Raw genomic sequence first — 20,179 nt, forward strand, 5'->3', positions numbered from 1 at the left:
ACAGCTACATTCTCATAAACCTAAAACGACGGTAAATTGGTAAAGGTATCACAGTCCAAGCTGTTCATATTCTCATTGCTTATTGTCATATTGTAAAATACGTTTGTGTTCTTTTCTCACATTTTTCTTTGTCTCAGCACGAATGGTGTGCTCTTACTCTGAAGGGGCTTGCTTTAACTTTGAAGGAGTCCTGAGGATGACTTGACAGATTAGGACCCGCCCTTTTCACGGAGTAGCCATGGAAACCGCGCGAGAGCGAGGCAGCTGGTCGAGTTTTCACACAGCGAGTGTTTCCGCTCACCTAAAATAAAGAACTGTGACGAGCCGAGCCGAGGACAAGGAAACAACAGAGCCTCGCTGGTGGAATACGACGACATAGACGACATCATTTGTTGATATATTATTTTTTTCGTAAACTACTGCGTCGTGTGTGTTCGTTTACGTCGTGGTTAAATGCGTCGAATGTGAATAAGGGAGGAGGGCTCGCCGCTGGTAACCTTTTGTCGGTAAGTCGTCTATTATTTGGCAAGCTAAACGGAGAAAGGCCACTACGAGACTCCCAGTGGTTGTCGTTTTATGGGTTTGGTTACAAAATGAAATGATATATTGTGTTTCACACGGAATCGTAAGGAATTAATCATGATCTCACTCGGAGGATAAGTTTCCTATTTTTAAACTTGATACTAAACCGCTGTTAATTAAGCCGTCGCAGCGGATGGTGTTTCACAACATTGAGGTTATCTCAGATGCTGATCCATAACACTGTCATTAATTTGCTGATTTTTATGATGCATCATTAATTAGAATAATGTTTTACTACTATGTAAATAAAAAAAACAAGCCTCGAGTGCTGTTTGTGTATTGTTACGATTCGTCATGTGAACAGTGATATATTCTGTACCTAATTAGCTATCAGTAAAGAAAATAAATGCAAGTCTAAAGAGATGTTATGTATTGTGTGCGTGCGTTCTCTGCAGCCCGTCACTTTCTTTGTTTAAATATCTCGCAGTACATTTGCACGTGTCCTGGCGTGTGACCGACTGCTGCTGCGAAGGCGGCAGGACGTCTCCCGAGAACTGGAACTGATGTGTCGTAGTGTTGACTTTGGTTTGGGTTGCTCATATGTTCCCCCACACCACTGTCCGATTCCACCCTCGCTTTTGTTCCAGTAATACGTTGAGTCGTTTCCTGTTTGCCGGACAGGACAGAAACGTCACGCACTCAAGGATGGAAGTGATTACTGACTGTCTGGCTGAAATGTAATAATGACAAAACTAAGAAAGAAAAAGGGGAACGCAAAAGATTTACGGGCAACACGTGGTGTGATGAATGTTTAGAAGTTAGGGTTGTTCAAATTGTGTGATACTGTTGATAAAAAAAAAATCTGGCACAGTGAAATCTAAGGTAACAACATCCAGACGCAATCAGTTTCAGAGAGATGGTAGGCCTGCAGGATGGTAGATTTTTGAATCCTGGTCTTGGATCAAACCGTCACCATTAAGGTGCCAACACTGTGGTGTTTTAACCAAGCCCAGACTTCAAATCTGGGCTTTCACCTATCTCATGACATGAGTGCGTGTCATGCAGAGCTTCGTCTTTGGGCTCCCTCCTCAGGCTCCGATGCCTCGACCAGCTGCGGTAGCTTTAGGGCCTGTCGGGTGGAAATATCCTCTCGGCTGTTTCTTTGGCACAATGACTGCTTTCTGTCCATGCCTGTGCTGCTGCTTTCCTTGGATCGCTTGGATTCACGGAGCTGCAGGCGGCTGAAAAGCTGCGGCGACAGCCTGCTGGATGGATGCTCGTCAGGCTGGTGTCTGAAGTGACAGTTGCTGATTCCCCCCCCCCCTGGTCAGAAGAACAGTCGTGGAAAAAGTTAAGATGTTGGTAAAATTTGACCACAAATGTCAAAATCATCTCGCGTGTCAGACATCAACATAGCCTTGATGAGACACCAACAATATCCTGCTACACTTGAGCAAATCTTGCAAGACCCCAGCATACGTCACCTGAACTCAATCCAGCGAGTATCCGAGGATGCTGTTGACACCAGCTGGGTATTTTTCTTGTGGCTTTTCTGAGGCAGAAGTGACTGCTACGACAAGCTGTTGGTTAGCTAGCATCAACTGTTTTATTGTTTCGACGGTTGATGCACAAAAGCTTTTGTGTATTTGCATAGCTTTGGTCATTTGAGGTTCAGTTAAGTTGTTTGCTTTTGAGTGGAAGCACACAGTTCTTTGACCTCTACGACTCGCTTCTATACTACGTGGCTTATGGTTGACTCATAACCCATTATTGAGATTTCAAACGGTTACTCTCACATTCTAATAGCAAATATTGTTCATGCTGTGGTTAGTCTCTGGAAGTAGTCGTTCTGTGTAGCAGGTTTCTTGGTATTCTGTGATGCAGTGCGTGCAACAACTTTAACGATAGCATCGGCAGATAGCGGGATGAAGTTTGCTTCGGATGAAGTTATTGATGCGCTCTCACCATGCTCGATAATCCTTATGGTGACGGAACCGCACGTGGTATGTGAACAGGTTAGACTGTTGACTTAGATGACACATCTTTGGTTTTGCGCGTTTGTGGTTAGCATCTTTGAACATGCTCGATATTTGCTGCCTTGATGTGCGATAACGCCTACAACTGTTCTCATCCCCGCACAAATTTCGCGATTTGCTGGTGTTTTGTAGCCCAATAGACTCTCATTCGGTGTTTGTTAAATTTTCGCATCAATATCCATCATACTATTGTCAGTCAAGCGTCAACAGCGATGTCATTTTTTTGTTGTGACGTGTTTTGGTGCCTTTGGAATTATTCCCGTGTGAACAAAAACGAAACCAGGCGAGGCGGAGAAATTTACACCTAACAGATGTGAAAGACGTTTTATTATTTTAATATATTACTGTGACACTCTCAGACAATAACGACGACGATTTGATGCAGCGACAGATGAGTTGTGTTTGTGTCTGTTATGTGCTCTATTAATATTAATGAATATAATATATTATGGGGCAAGCTTGTGGATATTTCTCAGTCACTAAATGAGATGAGAATGCAGCTGAAGCACTTTAATCGAGGGCTCAAATCCCGCATCCTAAACGATATGGCGCTGCGTATTTTCTCTGCGCCGCCAATGCTTTAGTTATGGATGCCCCCCCGACGTGAACCCGCATGATCACACAATTTAAATGAAGTTGGCAACTGTGAGCCTGCACCCCACCCGCCAGCCCAACACACAGAGAATTATTTCTCCATATACTGTCAGAAGACTTACTTAATTGAATTAAATTGCTTTTAAAATGGATTCTTTCTAGTTTGAAGGCAGAATATCTGTACATCCCCATCTGAGATTTTGGATGTTGGGGAAAAAAAAGCTATAACACGTTTAGTTCTAAAGGTTAGCACGGGCACTGATGTATTTTTGTTCCCTTTGGCTCGAACTGTCTTGTCAAATCTGGTTTGCGTCATTCTCTCCCACAGACCTGCACCACATGCACGTATCTGTTGCCATCAAACCCTTGGGAACAGAAGGCCGATGGTAGGCGGCCGGGCACCTAACCTGCTGTTTGCGTATCGGAAATTTCTTCCCTCGCTCCTTTTCGAATTCCCCTCAGCTTCAATCACGTGAAACTGTTATTACGTTGAAGCATGTGCAGCCTGATCAGATATGCTGCGGTTGATGTACTGGAGCGCTCTGTTCTGTGAAATATTTACACTCAGCACATTGAGATTGGCATAGCAAGCATTTTTATTGAAAAAAGAAAATTTGCCCAGCTGAATTCACCCCTTCCCCCTACTAACATTCTGCGACAGCGATGTTTCCAAATAAACAGTGGCATTGAAGAAAAGTTGAAAATGCCAGCTTCTAAAGGTTAGTTTGAAGGGACTAGTGACAACAGAAACATGTGCAGCGTCACCTACTCCCGCGATCGGGAGTCTGATGTCTTCCCCAACAACATGCAGGCTTGCGCATTGCAACCCAGTCATTTGAAGTCACATGCTTACGGTGTCGCCATCAAAGCAATTCCGGGTCATCTGTCAGTGGCCATGCAGAAGATCCGCAATCATATATCCCCTGCCCTCTAATTGTAACCTTGCCATTACAGTTGGCATTAGCTCAGCAGCCATGTGGACCTCGACACTCCACTCTCTCTCGCTCTTGCTCTCCGCAAGCTCGCCATAGATAACGAATTGTCTAATACTAGATTTAATTTTTCATAATCCTATCAAACAGTGGACCGAAACCTGTGTTTGATGAAAACGGGTTGTTAATAATGGCGCCACACCCATCACGTCACGTTTCTTATTGTTACTTTACACAATGCGGTGTTACCGTCACACGCTGCACCGCCCGCCTCAATAACTAGATGCTCATCCGCAGAATAGCTTGCTGGCGTCAATGAACAGATCGCCTCAGAGCAGGAGTCCTGCCTACCTTTCACGTGCCTGTAATGCTGCTTCCTCATCGGCAGCTGGGATTTGTTTTCCTGCCGCGTCATTTCGACCAAAGCATTAACGGATCGTTTATTTAGATCTTGGTCCAACGCCAAAAGTGGGAACAGAAGCTCACTTCCAGGAACTTGCGTGCTCAGGTTGTCAGAACGGAAGCCCCGAAACTGCCAATGTTTTCGGGACCAGCGCTTGAGCCGTTGGAACGCGAATAGCAACTGGTGCAGTAATCAGGTCGCTGTTTGATGCGCCGAGAGAAGGCCCGGTTTCATTGTCTTGATGACTTCTAACCTGAATGTCGTTCACAATCCCTTGTCTCTGCGGTTACATAATATGATGCTGAATGTGTAGAGTAAGCCATGTTCTCTCTCTCTCGCTCTCTCTCTCCCTCGCTGGAGCAGGTTAAGCCGTAGAGGACTCTTGCCGGTTGTTGGAGGAAAAGATGTGCAATGGAATGGTAGCGTTACATACGAGAGCCCCTTCCTCCTCCTCCTCCTCCTCCTCTCTAGCCCACAGGCTGGCCTTCCCCTCGCTTCTACTCCTCATCACTGTGCTCCCCCATGGCCGCGCATCAGGTAAGGCGCACATGCACACACACACACACACACACACACACACACACACACATGCTTACTGTCTACTGGAGTGTGCACATGGAATAAATTGCCGTTTTAACCTGGTTGCACAGACTCGCGGAAGTTATATTTTGATCGTCTTGCAGCAGATTAAATTGGCTTCTTTTTACCCTCGGGCCGCTCAGGTTGCAGTGCTTCTGTTCGTCGCCTTAATGAATGACAACAGTCCGCTCAGCCATTGAGTGAAACGGAGAGAGAATGTTATCCGCCGCAGTCATGTTGCTGTCGTCAATTTATGATCTGACGTGAAAATTCGGGTCCTCTGAGCGCTTTTCACAGAGTAAGCAAGTGTTGAATTTTACTGCACCAACCTCCAGGTTTTGTAACTCAATAGAATTTAAAAAAAAAAAACAACCTTGTTCATCATTATCCGTTGTCGTCCAGCTGTTTGGTTGATGATTAAAAGTGTAAACTTTCATCTGGTCTAATCAAGGACGATGCACTCGCATTATACAAACAAATACATTGTTGCATACTTGGAAGCCTTTGCTTGTGCCAGCTTCCCGTTCACTTCAACTCTCGGATGTCCCTCCTACACACACAAACACACGCCATCTGCAAACACGCGCACGCACACAAACCCAGCTCGTGAAATGTGCCAGATGTCCTTGCTGCCGGGGTTCACGGCGACAATGTATGTTTTCATTGAAATGGGTTAGAGATGTATTGTTTGGCTGTGGGCTGTGCTGCAAGTCTTGAATAGATATCTGTGTGTTTGTGCGCGTAGGTGTGTAAGCAACACAATAGAAAAGAGGCAGGTTACATTGTGTATCGCCTCAATTATGTAACACGCGATTTGTGTCGAGCCCACGGGGGCTGCTCTGGCTCTCACGTTCAGGGCCCAATACGCTGCCAAGCTAGTCCGGCTAAATGTATCCTTAAATCCCCAGGTCACGTGCTGTGTGTGTGTGTGTATGTGTGTATGTCTGTAATCAGCCTGAAAATGCAAACCAGTGTTCTCCATAAAAGTTTGCACGGTGCCAGTACTTGACTGTGTCGGGCCACCCGAAATTCTCTGTCGCCGGGCCTAGTACAAATCTCATAAATAAATACAACATCGACACATTCTTCTTTTTCAAAAAATATATATTTCATCTGAAATATTTTGAGTCTTGGATCATTTTTAGCGCCTGTGTGGTTGTTCACGTTTTTACGAGGCCGTCGTCGTGTAAACGTCCCCGTGAACATCTGCAGTGGATCTATTGATCTAGTTTGTCTTTGTGGGTTGTGACAGAGGATGCAGACGTCGACAGTGAGTCAGAGCTGCAAGAATCAAGACTCGGCTGGGGGAATTAAACGTTTTATTCACATGATCACATGCCTAGTTTTCTGCTGTAACAGAATATGTGTCAGGAGGCTCAGATCTTTTTTTCACTTAAGTAGATAACCCCCCCCCCCCCAAAAAAAACCCACACGTTTCCCATAAACAGTCCTGCTGTTGGCTCAGCATATAGCTCGTATTTATATATGTTCGTGTGTGAGAACAGGAAATGGCTGTCACTGGGCCTGAGGGAACATGCCATCCCTTTGACCTCAGTCAAAGGGATCCTGCATCCTCGCTTTTCCAATAGGAACTCTTTTTGTCAGACTGACACGAGTATGAGTATTCACCAATAACGAGTACTGATACATCCCAGTCGATTCGATGTATAACATTTAATTTAACACAATGACCAAAAAAAGTAAGCGTAGACCTTTGTGACACAGATGATAATTCATCGATGTGTCACTGTTACGACTGCAGAGGAGGACTTGATTTTTTTTTTGTGTGTGCACTCGAGTCTGTCGGCCTTTCTGAAAGCTGTTTTCACAAACAGTGAAGCCTCGGGACAATAGCGCCCGCGCAATTAACTGTGGGGGATTAATCCCCAAAGTCCTGTTAGCCTAGCAGTTTGTAGGCATGCAGGGTAAGGCAATCTGTGGACTACTGGCCCCCCGCTCTGAAACGTGAGAACAAAGAGGGCTTTGAGGGGGGGGTGTTGGAAGCCGCGGGCCAAACCACTGCAAGCTGGAGCTCCACTCGATCACCAGCCTGCAATTACCACTGCAGTGAACACAGCACCCGCCCTTGCCCCCCCGAGATATCGCTCTCCTTTTTCATTTCAACCGTGATCCGGGTGAGATCAGGAGGCATCGGGGGGCGGTCTGCTTCAATCCTTCACCTCCTCCGTTTCACCGTGTACGTTTGAGCCGTCCTTCTCTGTTCTCAGCCAGTGTCATTGAGCAGCTTTTCGCTCCATGTTTGTCATATGTTCATGTGTCCGCCAGTGGCGGTTATGCAGCGTTTCTTCAAGAGTTTGTTACAAAATTGTTTCCTGGCGAACGATGTGTGTGGTTGAAGCCGTCATAATAATTTCCAATGGGGCGTCATCTAAGGGATCGGCCTGCTGAGTAGACGACATCCCTGAATAATGTGTTGCTATATATATCCCCCGCTCTCTTCTTGCCTGCGTTTGCCCCCCCCCCCCCCCACCGACTTGACATTGACGTTCCTTTTCTCTCGGTTTTAATAGTCTTCTGTTTCGTTATACCTGTTTGTGGGTCTCATGTTTTTGATTTTTTTTGCATCATCAATTTTCAACGGATTTCGATTTTAAAGGCCCGACGAAACAGCAAAGTTATGGAGGTGAATCACACCTTATGTCAACATAAGCTACTTGTCGAAACAAGTTGTCGGGCTTTGCAATCCCACCAGGCGCTGACACCGAATGCTTTAGACATTTCTGGAAGGTCTTGGGCAACTCTGACACATCCAGCTGACTACTTCTTCTTCTTCTGCTGCCTGTAGGTGGTCTCATTCTTAATTTTAATACTGTCTTCCTCAACACTTACTGACCTGGAATGCACGAATGATAAATATGCAGAGTGTTCCAAAGAACCCTCACCTAAAAGCGCCCGGTGTCCAAAAATTGGCATTGCTCAGACCTAATCGTTCACGGTGTTCTTGACAACATTCTGAATCGATGAAGCCTTCTATTAGCTTTGCCTAGCATCAGCGTTGTCGGATGCTTTCAGCGTCCAAACTTGCCCGCTCTTAAAGTGAAGCCCTCCATTGCGCATAAGGGCACGGTGCACCAACTTGGAAAGCGAAGCACTCTTCTGACAGATTGATTATGAGCCGAGGGGAAGGGCCGGCCGGTACATGCGCCGTCTTGCTGCATTTCTGATGATTGCTGTCATGTGACAAGGTAGGTGCGCTGCTGGTTCTCTTGAAGTCGCAGCTTTGCTCCACAAACAGCATTGCTGCTTCGTGTGTAGACTAAAATGAATCCAATTGCAAATGAAGGAAGACGACACACACCAGATATAGTAGCCGGTCATGAAACTCTCCTCTGATCATATGCTTTGAAGGATCAGTTGGCAGTTTTTTTTTTCTTCTGTCTGCACGATCGTACCGTTAGCGTGTTGACTTATCACGTATAATACATGGTCTCACGAATGACTAATGAACAGTATGTATTTCCTGTGTGCAAAATGTCTCTTACTTCCTGATTTTTTTTTTTTTTGAGCTGTCAGCTTCCATGCCACATTGTGCCGTTTGTTTTATGGAGTGTTTCGTCAGCGCTCAAGACCGCAGGTTCAAACCCTCATCTAGATAAGATCATGCGTTTGCACAGAGATCCATGCAGCCTCTGGCTTCTACTCAGAAACCAGCAATACAGGATATCGTCGCAACTGTGTGCACTTTCACTCTGTAAAATTGCATCCCCCAATCAGATAATTATCTAATATCAGCGTCCGGTGCTATGCCTCTGTCGCAGCTCTGATAGGGACAAATTGCAGCGTTGACTTCATTCCGCGTCTGTTCCGAGTACGGTATGTCATAAGTCAAATTTAAATTTAATATTGTTTCCCTTGAACATGTTTTTTAATTTTTTTTATTTTAAGCAATGGCTTACAAGACGTCTAAGTATTGTTGCTATCCACTGACAACAGTGAATGCGTTTATATATTTGTCTTTTTTTTGTTTCAAAATGGTAACTGTATCAGTTGTTGCACAGCTGATGCTGTGAATACTAAATTGAAAGTATACACCACTCTGCTCCGTGTGTAGCGCGGCCTCATGTTTCACAAACACGGTTTGAAGTCGCTGCTATTTCTTCACCCCCTTGTCGGCAGTTGCGCTTTCGAAGGCGATCAGTCAGTCAGCATTCAAATCTAACATCCGTGCCCTTGCGCGGAGACAATGTGGAGTTTTTGATGTAAATGGTCTCTCCCTCCTTTGGTGCAGGATATTTATGTGCTGTTTATTCCTCCGTAAATTGAAGGGAAATTAACAGCTTCACAATGACTCATCCATTTAAGAACCCTGAATGTGCTGTACTATTGATTTTGGTCACTACATTGGGCGCATTTAAAAAAATAAATTGAAAGGTTTGCAATTTGCAGAGGTTATTTGACTTGGATGGTCAAGGCGCCAGACTCGGAGAGTCGCGCTGGCCTCTCACTTTGAGCCAATGTCCTCAACCCTTTGCTGGCTGACTGTCTGCCTTCTGAAATGCGGCCAGCTCACAGTTGTCACAGTTGCACCGACAGTCTGGGAGGGGCAAGCGTGGGGGTGTGCTCAACACATGCACATGTGCAAAGGAGGGGGATGCGGTGTTCCCCGACACTCTCTTTTGTTTTCCCCCTGTAAACTGAGCGGAAGGAATTCTGCCTCCCAGCTGTCCTCAGTGCCGAGGATGATAGAAGAGCATAGGGGGAGTCACTGTTTGCCTTTATCCCATCTGTTCTTCAGGTCAGTGTGTGTGTGTGTGTGTGTTTAATTTTGCAAAGTGGGGTCACATAATAGCGCACCCCTCCCCTCCCCAGCCCTCAACTGCTTTGACCTCGCATGCACACGCAGCCCTTCAAATGCAAAAAGTGTCTGTTGTTCTTTTGGGAGAACCACTGCGCCCCATCCCTCCGTGGGCAAGAACAATGGGATGTAATAGCAGCACACGTGGCTCGCCTCAATGCGTTGCAACACCACAGGGTGGATGGGTGGGGAGTTGGGGGATGTTGCTGTCTGTTTAGAGACTTCCTTCTCCTCCCTGGGCGAATGTAATGTGCGCGCTTGCAACCCCTACAAGGGCAGATTTGGTTCATTGGGAAACCACAGCCGTTTCACGGGAGTCCGATTTTTTTTTCGATGTAGGTGAACGTTGTGTGGCTCATAAAGGCTTTTTCTGTGCATTTTGTTTTCTTCAACCCAGGGATCTTCTTTGTGTACTGTGCAGCACTCTAATTCTGACATTTTGGCTAGCAATCCATTGGATTAGTAGGATAAACTGGCAAACCTGGAATTAAAACGAAAATAGCTTGATCCAAAACATGACCGAAATTTCATCGAAAACAATCCCCGGCTCTGGAAAGAGGCCATTAATGGAATCTAAAAAAAAAACATATTTACAAGGCCAAAGAGAGCATCATCATCCCTTCGTATTAATCTTAATCCTTCAGACGCATAAATTCCCCTGATTCCGAACGCACACATTTATGGCAATTTGTTCAATCGAGCGTCTAAACAGCTGGCTGTAGAAGTCATCGGTATCTGATTTGCTTTGGAGCGCACACAGCTTGTAATAGTGGATAATTAGAATTTTAATTTGCCTTGGGGGGGAAAACACTGTTTTAAACCCTTCTCTCCCGCCCCCCCCTCCCCCAACTGTGTTTTCCCCAATCCAGACCCCCCTGCAGCTCTGCGTAGGCTGGTGCCGTTGGTAACAGATGGGGAAAGGGAGATATTCTCAGCCAGGCAGGCACTTGAGAATAAGTCGGTGGATTTTAACGCCCCAGCCTCGATGTCCCCTACGACGCCCTAAGGCCAAAAGATGTTAGGCTCGAGGATCGTCCTCATGAGTTTGCTCGCTCGGGCCGTCCTTTGTTCCTCATTCCACGGTTGTCCAAACCGTTTGGCCATGAAACTGTCTGGTCAGCTGTCATCATTTATGCGAAAGGGCGTGCGCACAAGTACAATGACTTTTTGAAAACGCGGCTGCCGCCCATATTTTGTAACGCTTATCCTGTTGAGGCTCACGGCAGGAGCCGTTTACATCCATATTCATCTTTTTTTCTTCTGAGCTTTGCGTAGTTTTGAGAAAATCCAGCACCTGAAACGTGCGTTCTCATGAAATTACGATAACAGCCAGTCACATCTGCTCTCTTAATGAGCTTTTCTGTCATTTTTAAAAATCGAATTAACATCCTCTTGTTCATCAAGATGACATCAGACTTGTGAGAGAACATTTTGTGTTCCACGTGTGACTCATTCCGTTCCTCATTGGTACAAACCAGGGTGGGGTGAACTGGTATTGCTTCGTGTTTTTCCCCTCTGTCCTTTTCCATAAAAGGAAGGAGACACACACGAGGACATGCACATTTCGACCAATTTTAAGATGTTGGACCAGTATTGCTTCAGTAGTCCAGTCCAGTAGTAAATGTTTTGTTGCTAACTACTGTATTTTCATGACCATTTGGCACACTTAAAAGTCTGACATTTTCGCCAAAATGGAGCTAATCATGTTGGGTCGCCTTGTGTATGAAAAGAGTTCCAAAATCTGTGAATGTTCTTGTGTGACTTTGATGAGGGGTCCGCTTTTATGGAGGAAATTGCCATCCGCGCCGTATCGTTACAATTCACTTGAAGTATATCCATTTTTATGAATTCATGTGATGTGGTCTCTTGGGCTAAATTGCCCGGCACTAGAATGACATTTGCTCCCCAGAGCTTCTGCATGAACAGCACAAGCTTTTCCTGGCATGAGAATGGAAGCTTGGCCGGGGCTGGGCTTCTTAAGGACCGCTGGTTTCAAAATGGATTCACATTTTCCTGGCTTCGGTGTTTGTTTCGACTGCGCCCACTAACCTCGGTGAAATGATCTGCCTGACTTATAAAGCCCTGGGGAGTTCGCATTGTTGTCTTCTAATGCTCAAGTGGATGGAGTTCTGTTCATCGCAAATAAGAATTACTCAAACAATTAGCATGTCTTTGTTGTTTTTCAACAAGTGCTACATTTACATATAGAATGGAAACTGTTAGGATTGCTTTTCAGGTTTGTTTAGAGGAAACAGCCCCCCCCCCCCCCAGGGCCTTTTGTGTACCCTGCGGACTCGCAGCCCGAGGTCATCAATTCATCACCTTTCCTTATCCCATTAACACGCTCTCGATTTCCTTCTCGCTCAGCGTTTATGCATTACAGCCTCCGGTGACACTGGCCAGAGTGGCGAGGACTTGACTGAGAACTGTTTATGGCCCACAAATCACAACATGCTCTACGAGTTATGTTTGAAGCTTAGAACTTGTTTGTCTACGGTGATCGGTGCGCATAGCGCATGTGCAAGCAGCATATCTTGTTTTGGTCCATTTTATTTTAGGTACACAGATAGCAAAATGAGTCCTCGTTGGATTCAGGAAATACACGCTACATTTCGTGTGTTTGCTTACAATTCAACGCTGCCGGTTAAGAGTCCAATTTTTCCACGAAGATTACAGGAAGTAGGATGAGTTGTTCTGGTAATTGTGCCTTTGAGTTGTAAACACCCCCAGCAAGATAAATTCTTACATGAAGGTGTTTTTATTCATGACAGAAATCTTTTCTCCTAGTATTCCGCCAGCTGCTTGGAGTATTCTCCTCCCACAAAAGTTAGAGACCGTTCACAATGCAAGTCAAGTGAACGTCAAGCACTTTTGCTTGAGTAATAACGAAAGTAAACCCATGTCATTGACACAGATGCTTTGGACATCAAGTCAGACCGGCTCGACTAGGCAGCGAGTGTGTCTGTGTGTTTTTTGTGCTCACTGGCAGGCACAGAGTCTCAGAGCTGCCACACAACATTGAAGATATTGTCCTAGGCCGCAGTGTAGCAAATACAGTTTAATGCACGATTCATCAAGTGAAACAATATGGCGCTCCTTGTCACATGCGAGTCCATTCAACGCACTTGAGATCGCGGTAGCACACAGCAGGGGCGGTCTCCACCGAACCTGCCATTTTGATGCAGTACCTCTCCCTTTTGTGGCCTCAAATGCGTCAAAGAGTCAGGGAACAATTCCCTCGAGCTGTAATTATCTTTTCCACCTGTCAGCTTGACTGAGTTTCCCTGTGAAAAGCTGTTTGACCCATCGGCGGCAACCCGCACGGACCAGCAGACATTCAGTCTAACGGAGTACAGCACACCCAAATCCTTTCAAGTCAGAAGGAGAAAAACTTGTTTGTACTTGTTTTGGTTGACGAGAAGATGGGTATACACGCTACATTTTTCAAGTAGTTTTCAAATTCCAACTCACGCGGAAGTGGAACGTAAAATGTCACGGCTGAAGATTCCTGAATGTGTTACGTCGGAGCTAAATGCATCAAGGGAATTTCGATGATCATCAGTCCTCGTCATGCAAAAGTCAACCATTGTGATGGTCTTTTTGGCTCAGTGGCGGTCATCTAATTCCAATTCCTGTCTTGGTTTTGTTTTTGTGTAGGTTGCGCGCAGCCGCCTGCCGTACAGCACGGAGACCTGGTAAACCAAACTGAGGCGAACAGGGACTCCTTTCCCGTGGGCACTGTTTTGACCTATGGCTGTGAGCCCGGATACATCGCAGATGGGCCTACCAGCATCATTTGTGACAGCTCTGGATCCTGGTTCAGTCAAGCACCGCGCTGCATTCAAAGCAATGGTGAGGGGTCGGGACAGCTTGGTTTTCATGGAAATTCTTTCCGGAAGCCAGGCCGTAGTTTGTACTCCACTGAAGCGCATCGGTCGCCAACCGTTTTTGAACCATTGACCGGTTTCATGTCAAACTGTTTTGCACAGACCATATCTGCCACCACCCACGCGTAATAAAGGCTATAATGTGATAATGATAACAACTCAATAAAGCAGAACCAGTTGAAGCCCTGACCTTGCTCTCCAAAGGGCGGCGTTTTAAAGTGTCCTGGCCTTAATAGATAGTTGCCACATACTGTACAGAGAGCAGGATATTATCTATTTATACCTGAAATAGATTCACACCTGAAATAGATCCAGACCGTTGCTCTTGTCTAGGATGTTTTTATTTTCTGCAAACATTGGCAATAGGTTTTTACTACATTATATATTTACCAGCTCAGGGCGCAATGGGGATTGAACGGATTAGCTGATTAATAGATGCATCGACTTAACCGCTGGGCGCAACATGGACGCAACGCTGACATCATTGATTAATCTGAAGTCATCCGATGTGTACTGCAGACACATAATGTGCGTAACAATAAAAATTAAATTGTATATTGTGCCAAGTATCGCAAGGGTAATGGGGGGTACACTTGTCCTTGAGAACAGGACAATTTACCCAAACGGCACTCTCGTCGGATTTCTTTCACAGTGGTTGATGGTTGTGAAAACGAGTGTCCGTTTTCCTCTCCAGTGTGCTTGCCCCCCACTGAACCAGAGAATGGTGGCTACCGGTGTCACCCTCCTGGCTGCCACCGCCTCACCCACAAGACTGTCATCGAGTACTTCTGCGATGAGGGCTACGCTCTGAAAACAGTCTACAAGTTTCTCACCTGTGAGAATGGCGAGTGGGATCGTCCCATGCAGATCAGCTGCCGACTCACCCAAGGTTTGTCACCGAAACTAGCTTTTTTGATTTTGGGGCCATCGAGAATTTGCGTGACATTTCCTCTTGATCCTCTTTCATCCCACAGACAAGGAGCCAAGCTCTCCACTCGGCATACCGGCACTGTCTATCGCGGCGTCCACCGCTAGCTCGGTGGCACTCATCCTGCTTTTAGTTGTGCTATTTGTGCTCGTGCAGCCCAAACTTAAGTCGTTCCATCACAGCAGGTAAGATGGACACTATATTCGCATATTTTCAGCCTTTACACATTGTCATAATCGTCATTTAAAAATTGGAAAAGAGAATTCATATAAAAGGAAGTCCCGCTGTTATACCAGAGATTATTCGTGTTGCTGGTATATCAGTAACTCATTTTTACAGTCATGATTTATTTGCAGGTTTTAACACGCGCATAAAAAGGCAGTGACGGGAACTGACGCAGATTTACACATTACGGCTATGTGACAACCAAGTCAAAGTGTGTAATATGCTTCACACTCGCGATAAGCACTGCTCAGATAGATCCGAGATGAAGCTAGCAACATACCAAAGAAAAAAAACACTGTCAACAACTTCAGTCTCTCTCGCGTTGCTCGCATGAGTGGACCCGACTGCAAATCCGTTGCCAGTAAAGCTGTCCTCATCCAGCAGATCGCTACAATAAAACTGCTAAATAAAGCGTCATCATCATTCAGAGTCACATTGCCCATCCATTTTGGTCCCTCAACATGGCTCTGTGACTCACTCTTGTTTCGTCTTTCAAGAGTTTAAGAGCGGTATCTTTTTTTTAATTGGTGAGTTCCCACCTCGAAGCAACAAAGCTTTAGCTGTTTTAGAGGTCTGCTGACTGCACTTAGACAATGGTTCTTGTAAAGTGTCCGCGTCCCCACACAGTGACACAGCAGATCTGTCCTTGTTGAAACACGTGTGGATGAAAATCGACCTACTTTATTGGCACCATTTCTGAAATCCCGAAGAAAGTAAAAATGTGGGCAGCGCATTTGTCTCATCTGTGACTTTAATGACTAAAGACCACCGTAATTTGATCCAGTGCTCATAAGCACAGTTGTTTATTGTGAAACGAGAGAGAGCCCAGTGCAGTCTGTAAAGATAAAGGGATTGTACAGTCACGGCTAATCGCCTCCACCCTCTTCTGTGGTATGCAACACACGTGACTGCGCAGTACCTTTCCACCTGACCCTGCTTTTGTGATGCTGTGTCTGGCTTGCCTCTGTGCCTGGTTCACTCTCTTTGTCCGTCTGCCCGTCAGGAGGGAGCAAGGAATCTCAGGCCAATCTGGTTCCATCATGGTTGAGGGGGTTCAGGTGGCACTGCCGTCTTATGAAGAAGCTGTGTATGGAAATGCTTCGGGCCCTCCTCCTCCTGCACCACCTCCTCCAGCTCCTCCCGAATCCAGAGTCCCTATCGTTCTCTCCGAGGGTCTCCCGCAGGGGGCCACGGGAGGCCAAGACCCCAGCGAAACCCATCACCATAGAGACTTGGACTTCTGTTTCCCATCCACCTCTTCCTCATTCCCCTCCCACCATCATGCAGAGACGGCGCTTGTTCATCAGGCACCTTCCTCTTCCTCATCATCGTGGGCTAGAGAGCACCCTGGGGGTGCGTGCGCAGCCCCGCTACCTCTCCGTAGAGACTCTGAGAGCAGCGACCAGCACAGTCTGCTCTCTGTCACCTCTACAGATGACTTTTCTGATGGTAAGCTGTGCTGCCAACAGCAGTGTCAGAAATGCTTACTACACATTTTGACAGCAAACGGTAGTGAGAAACCTACCAGTTTTTTTTTAATCAATTAAGAATGTTCCAGTCTGAGCTCAAATAGTGTATAGTAAAAAGAGGCGCAACATAAAAAGTGTCAACACAATAACTGCCATATCCAGAAAAGGAAACATAAATCAGTCCTCTCTCTGGTCGTCAGCTGTTTTGAAAACCAGCGCTTTTCCCCTAATCTGCTTGTGTCCTGCGCTAACCATACCACTGCGATGGTGGTCCAAAAACTACAACTGTTTGTAATTGTAGGATAAAACTACTCCAAATAAGCCGTTTAACACGCCGGACTGGTTTCAGATTCATACCACTATAAAGAGAGCATATTAAAAAAAAAAAACAGCACAAAACATACTGAACGTTGTGCACAAACATATTAAAACACTTTTTTAAAAAGGTATTCCATGGACTTTCGTACATACGAATTGAAGATTCTCCTGCTCACATTCACCAAATAAGAGGCTTGCTTCAAAGCTGTTTATTTCTCATTCCCATGTGAAATTTGCTGTAGAACTGAAGCGGAACAAAAGAAAGTTAAACACGGCATGTTTAAAGACCAAAATGTTAAACTGAACCACCTACCGCTCTTCTGGCTTAAACACAAAAACGATACAGCACATTACTCACAGTTACATTTTCTCTGTCTTTTGAGGCAACAACTACTACTGCAAATTAGCAGAGGACCTTTTCTGCCCTTCCTCTTAATCTTATTTTCGCTGCATGAAGCGACGCATTGACAGAGTTAACTGCTGAATCCCTGCTCACTTCCAAAATGGTGTCCTGTCTCCCTGCAGATATTCCTTTGCTGAAGGAAGCATGAAGCCTACCAGCGTGCTAGCAACAGTCTCCCGTCTCTCTCTGCTGACCAGGACCGAGTGTGTCCGTCAACCCCACTTCCCCAAACACGCCTCACAGGCCAGAAGAGACAAGACTTCGAACTATGCCCCGCGCAACCTCTTCTGCCATCGCTACAGACGCAGAACAAAGCCATCAACCAGTACACACTGCAGCACAGGCAGTGATGGACCGCCCAAAGGAGCCAACTCGAGACGTGATAAAGCGGCGCCACGTCATTAAAAATCCTTGGCAGGCTTTGTATATGATTCAAACGTACCTAATGAGTCAAGGCTGTATGCTATGGGCGACGTATTACCACACACACTCACCTTCTTTCTGGTTGCAATCTGTAAATTGTAGTTGACAGAGGCGCCATCAAAAAAAACATCATAGCAATCGATAGATTTATAACAGGAAAAATTCTGAAGTTTGCTCCTGGCCCTATATTGTTCCAAATTGTCTTCCCGCTGTACTTGAAGAGTTGTGAGTGACAGTTGGGTGTGTTGTGGCCCTCTTTGTGAATGCTGCATGTTTGTTTCTAGGGATGGCTGTCACTGCACCATGGCCCACTCTGAATTAAGCATGAAGCCTCCTCTGTATGTATCTCTCTCACTCACTCGCTAGCTATCTCTGTATCCAGGCAACATCCAGCATATGTGGGTGAATGGGATCAGTTGGGATGAGTCGAAAGCAGCGTGGAGACCTGCTTCTAGAACCTGGAAGAGAGCTTTCTTTCGACGTTACATCAGACTCGAAGTGAGATGCAATTTCCCGGTTTATAGCAGTCGAGGAAGGGGCTGTCCATCATGGTCATGACTAAACTTCAAATTAGCTCCAAGAAAATGCCCCTTCCTTCTGTATTTATTGTTTGACGTGTGGCTCAGTTGGTTTTGCAATGATGAGTCTGATTTTGTGTGCGAGTGTCAGTCTGCATCTTTGTGCGTGAAGCAGGAAGAGGACATGTCCTCAATATAAGTGCGCCGCGTAACAGCCGTTTCCGATCAGCCCCTTCTTATATTCGAGGCTATATTCCGTGTTATTTGTTATACGGAACCATTAAAACACAAATCATACAAGAAATGAATCCAGGACACACACGTGTGTCTTATTTCTGCTGACTAGCATCTCCCTAGAGCAGTGGTTCTTAACCTGGGTTCCATCGCACCCTAGGGATTAGGTGAATCAGTCTCAGGGGTTCGACGGGGCCTCTGCCATCGAGGTTAAGACAAACCCGACTCAACATGTCAATTAGTTATGACACGCCCGCCTGGCCATTACTGGCTGCAGATGATCACATTACATTGCTTATCCAATCAGTGCTGCGGGAAATTTAGTTCGCTCAGTAGTCAAAGTGTGACCGACGTGATCGTACGTCATGCACAGTTCATTTTGTGCGCCATTTAAAAAATGTATACCTATGTCTAGAAATGTCATTTACTTATTTCAGTTTTTAATCATGCGTTTTTACGTGTTGAATTCATTTAAAAAAATCACATTTTTATTTTTCACTAATGAAGGGTTCGATGAATCTGCATATGAACTGGTTGGGTTCAGCACCTCTAACATGGTTAAGAACCACTGCCCGAGAGGAACGGCTTTGCAACAACCATCACACGGAAATGAAAATACCACATTTGTGCATTATTGACATAACTGCAACTGGTTGCAGTGAAATAACAAATGAAATAATGATGTTTTGTATACCCTGGCCTCCATAAACTCCTAAAGCCAAGAGCATATTACTTAAAAATCATGCGTTTTGTCATCCTCTATTTGTCAGTTGGTGTTTTTTGTGGTTGAGCTTTCCACTATGAACACAGCATGACCCCCTCATCCCACCAAAAAAATATCAAACCCGATGTGATTTTTCTGATCTATTTTGGCTTTTCATTATTATTGCTAACAGAATGTTGCTTTAGACTTGTATGTTTATTTTTTTTTTCATGTATTCACTTAAGCTTCTGCTTAGGTGGTTGTTTTTTCACTATTGCAACATTTTCTGTTTTCCCAAAGGCCTTATTCTTTTCTATTCTAAGCATACAATTGTCTTTATTTGTCGCCGTTTATTTTGTCATCAAAAAAATACAGTAATGTCCATCCCTTTCTGTCCTTACCTTGCTTTCCAGCTACTGTGGTGATGACACTGATGATTTTTATGCGCCCCCGTGTTTCATAATTGCTTCTCTTTACTACCTGGTGGAAACTATTATGGGGTTAAAGTTTAAAAACAAACCAAAGGCAACTTAACGTTGTCTTCAGAGGCACTGTTGTACAGTGTCTCATCTCTGAAAATAACCTACGTTTCACTTTCTTTCTTGGTTTGAATGCTTTCGGCTTCTGATCTTCCCCTGTACATGGCAGTGGGTGTGAGAATATTAATTTAATATTTGTACAAAGTTTAATTTAATTTTACAGTGTGTATATAACTTTCTAATTAAAGCTTTCTTTTGAATGTGAATGATGTTTCATTTATTAAACTTAATGTAATTATTTTGTAAGACGGCGAGAGAGTTGCTTACCTGTCACTTTTATCGTTATTAGTCAAATTGGCCGTGTAGTGTAAAAATAATACCTAGAAATCAGAAATACGTCCATCTCTTTTCTAGAACACTATTAAGGCACACCCTGGAGTGGCAGTCAAATGAAGGGCACGTTCAGTTTAACAACTGTTCACAACTATGTACAATTTAGGGTCTTCGATTGACCTCTGCAGCATAAGACCAACCCCGAACCTCAACGGAACCAGACATCCGAACCACTATAGTCAGTGATGCTTGAAACCAAAATAAATAAATGTATAACTCTTTTTGAACAGGTGCTCTCGGCCAGCCATTAGCCTTTATGGCAATGATCAGTCACAGATGTTGTATTTACTGTATTTCTAATGTGTGATTCGTTTAGG

The 20,179-nt window shown here is 45.1% G+C and overlaps 1 protein-coding gene across 2 annotated transcripts; it reads left to right on the plus strand.

Moving 5' to 3' along the window:
• Positions 1 to 226: 226 nt before the first annotated feature.
• On the plus strand, positions 227 to 19,505 carry susd6 (sushi domain containing 6). Of its 2 annotated transcripts, none has more exons than XM_052052567.1 (7): positions 227 to 506; positions 4,851 to 5,024; positions 13,540 to 13,734; positions 14,464 to 14,658; positions 14,744 to 14,882; positions 15,926 to 16,371; positions 17,235 to 19,505. In XM_052052567.1, exons 2-7 carry the CDS (start codon positions 4,892 to 4,894, stop codon positions 17,258 to 17,260), a joined length of 1,134 nt encoding a protein of 377 aa, XP_051908527.1. In that variant the 5' UTR covers positions 227 to 506; positions 4,851 to 4,891; the 3' UTR covers positions 17,261 to 19,505. The 2 variants fall into 2 exon arrangements, with proteins under 2 accessions (XP_051908527.1, XP_051908528.1); XM_052052568.1 differs by lacking the exon at positions 227 to 506 and adding an exon at positions 4,365 to 4,683.
• Positions 19,506 to 20,179: the final 674 nt, after the last annotated feature.

Source organism: Hippocampus zosterae, chromosome 19 (genome assembly GCF_025434085.1).
Source record: "Hippocampus zosterae strain Florida chromosome 19, ASM2543408v3, whole genome shotgun sequence".
Lineage (NCBI taxonomy): Eukaryota > Metazoa > Chordata > Actinopteri > Syngnathiformes > Syngnathidae > Hippocampus > Hippocampus zosterae.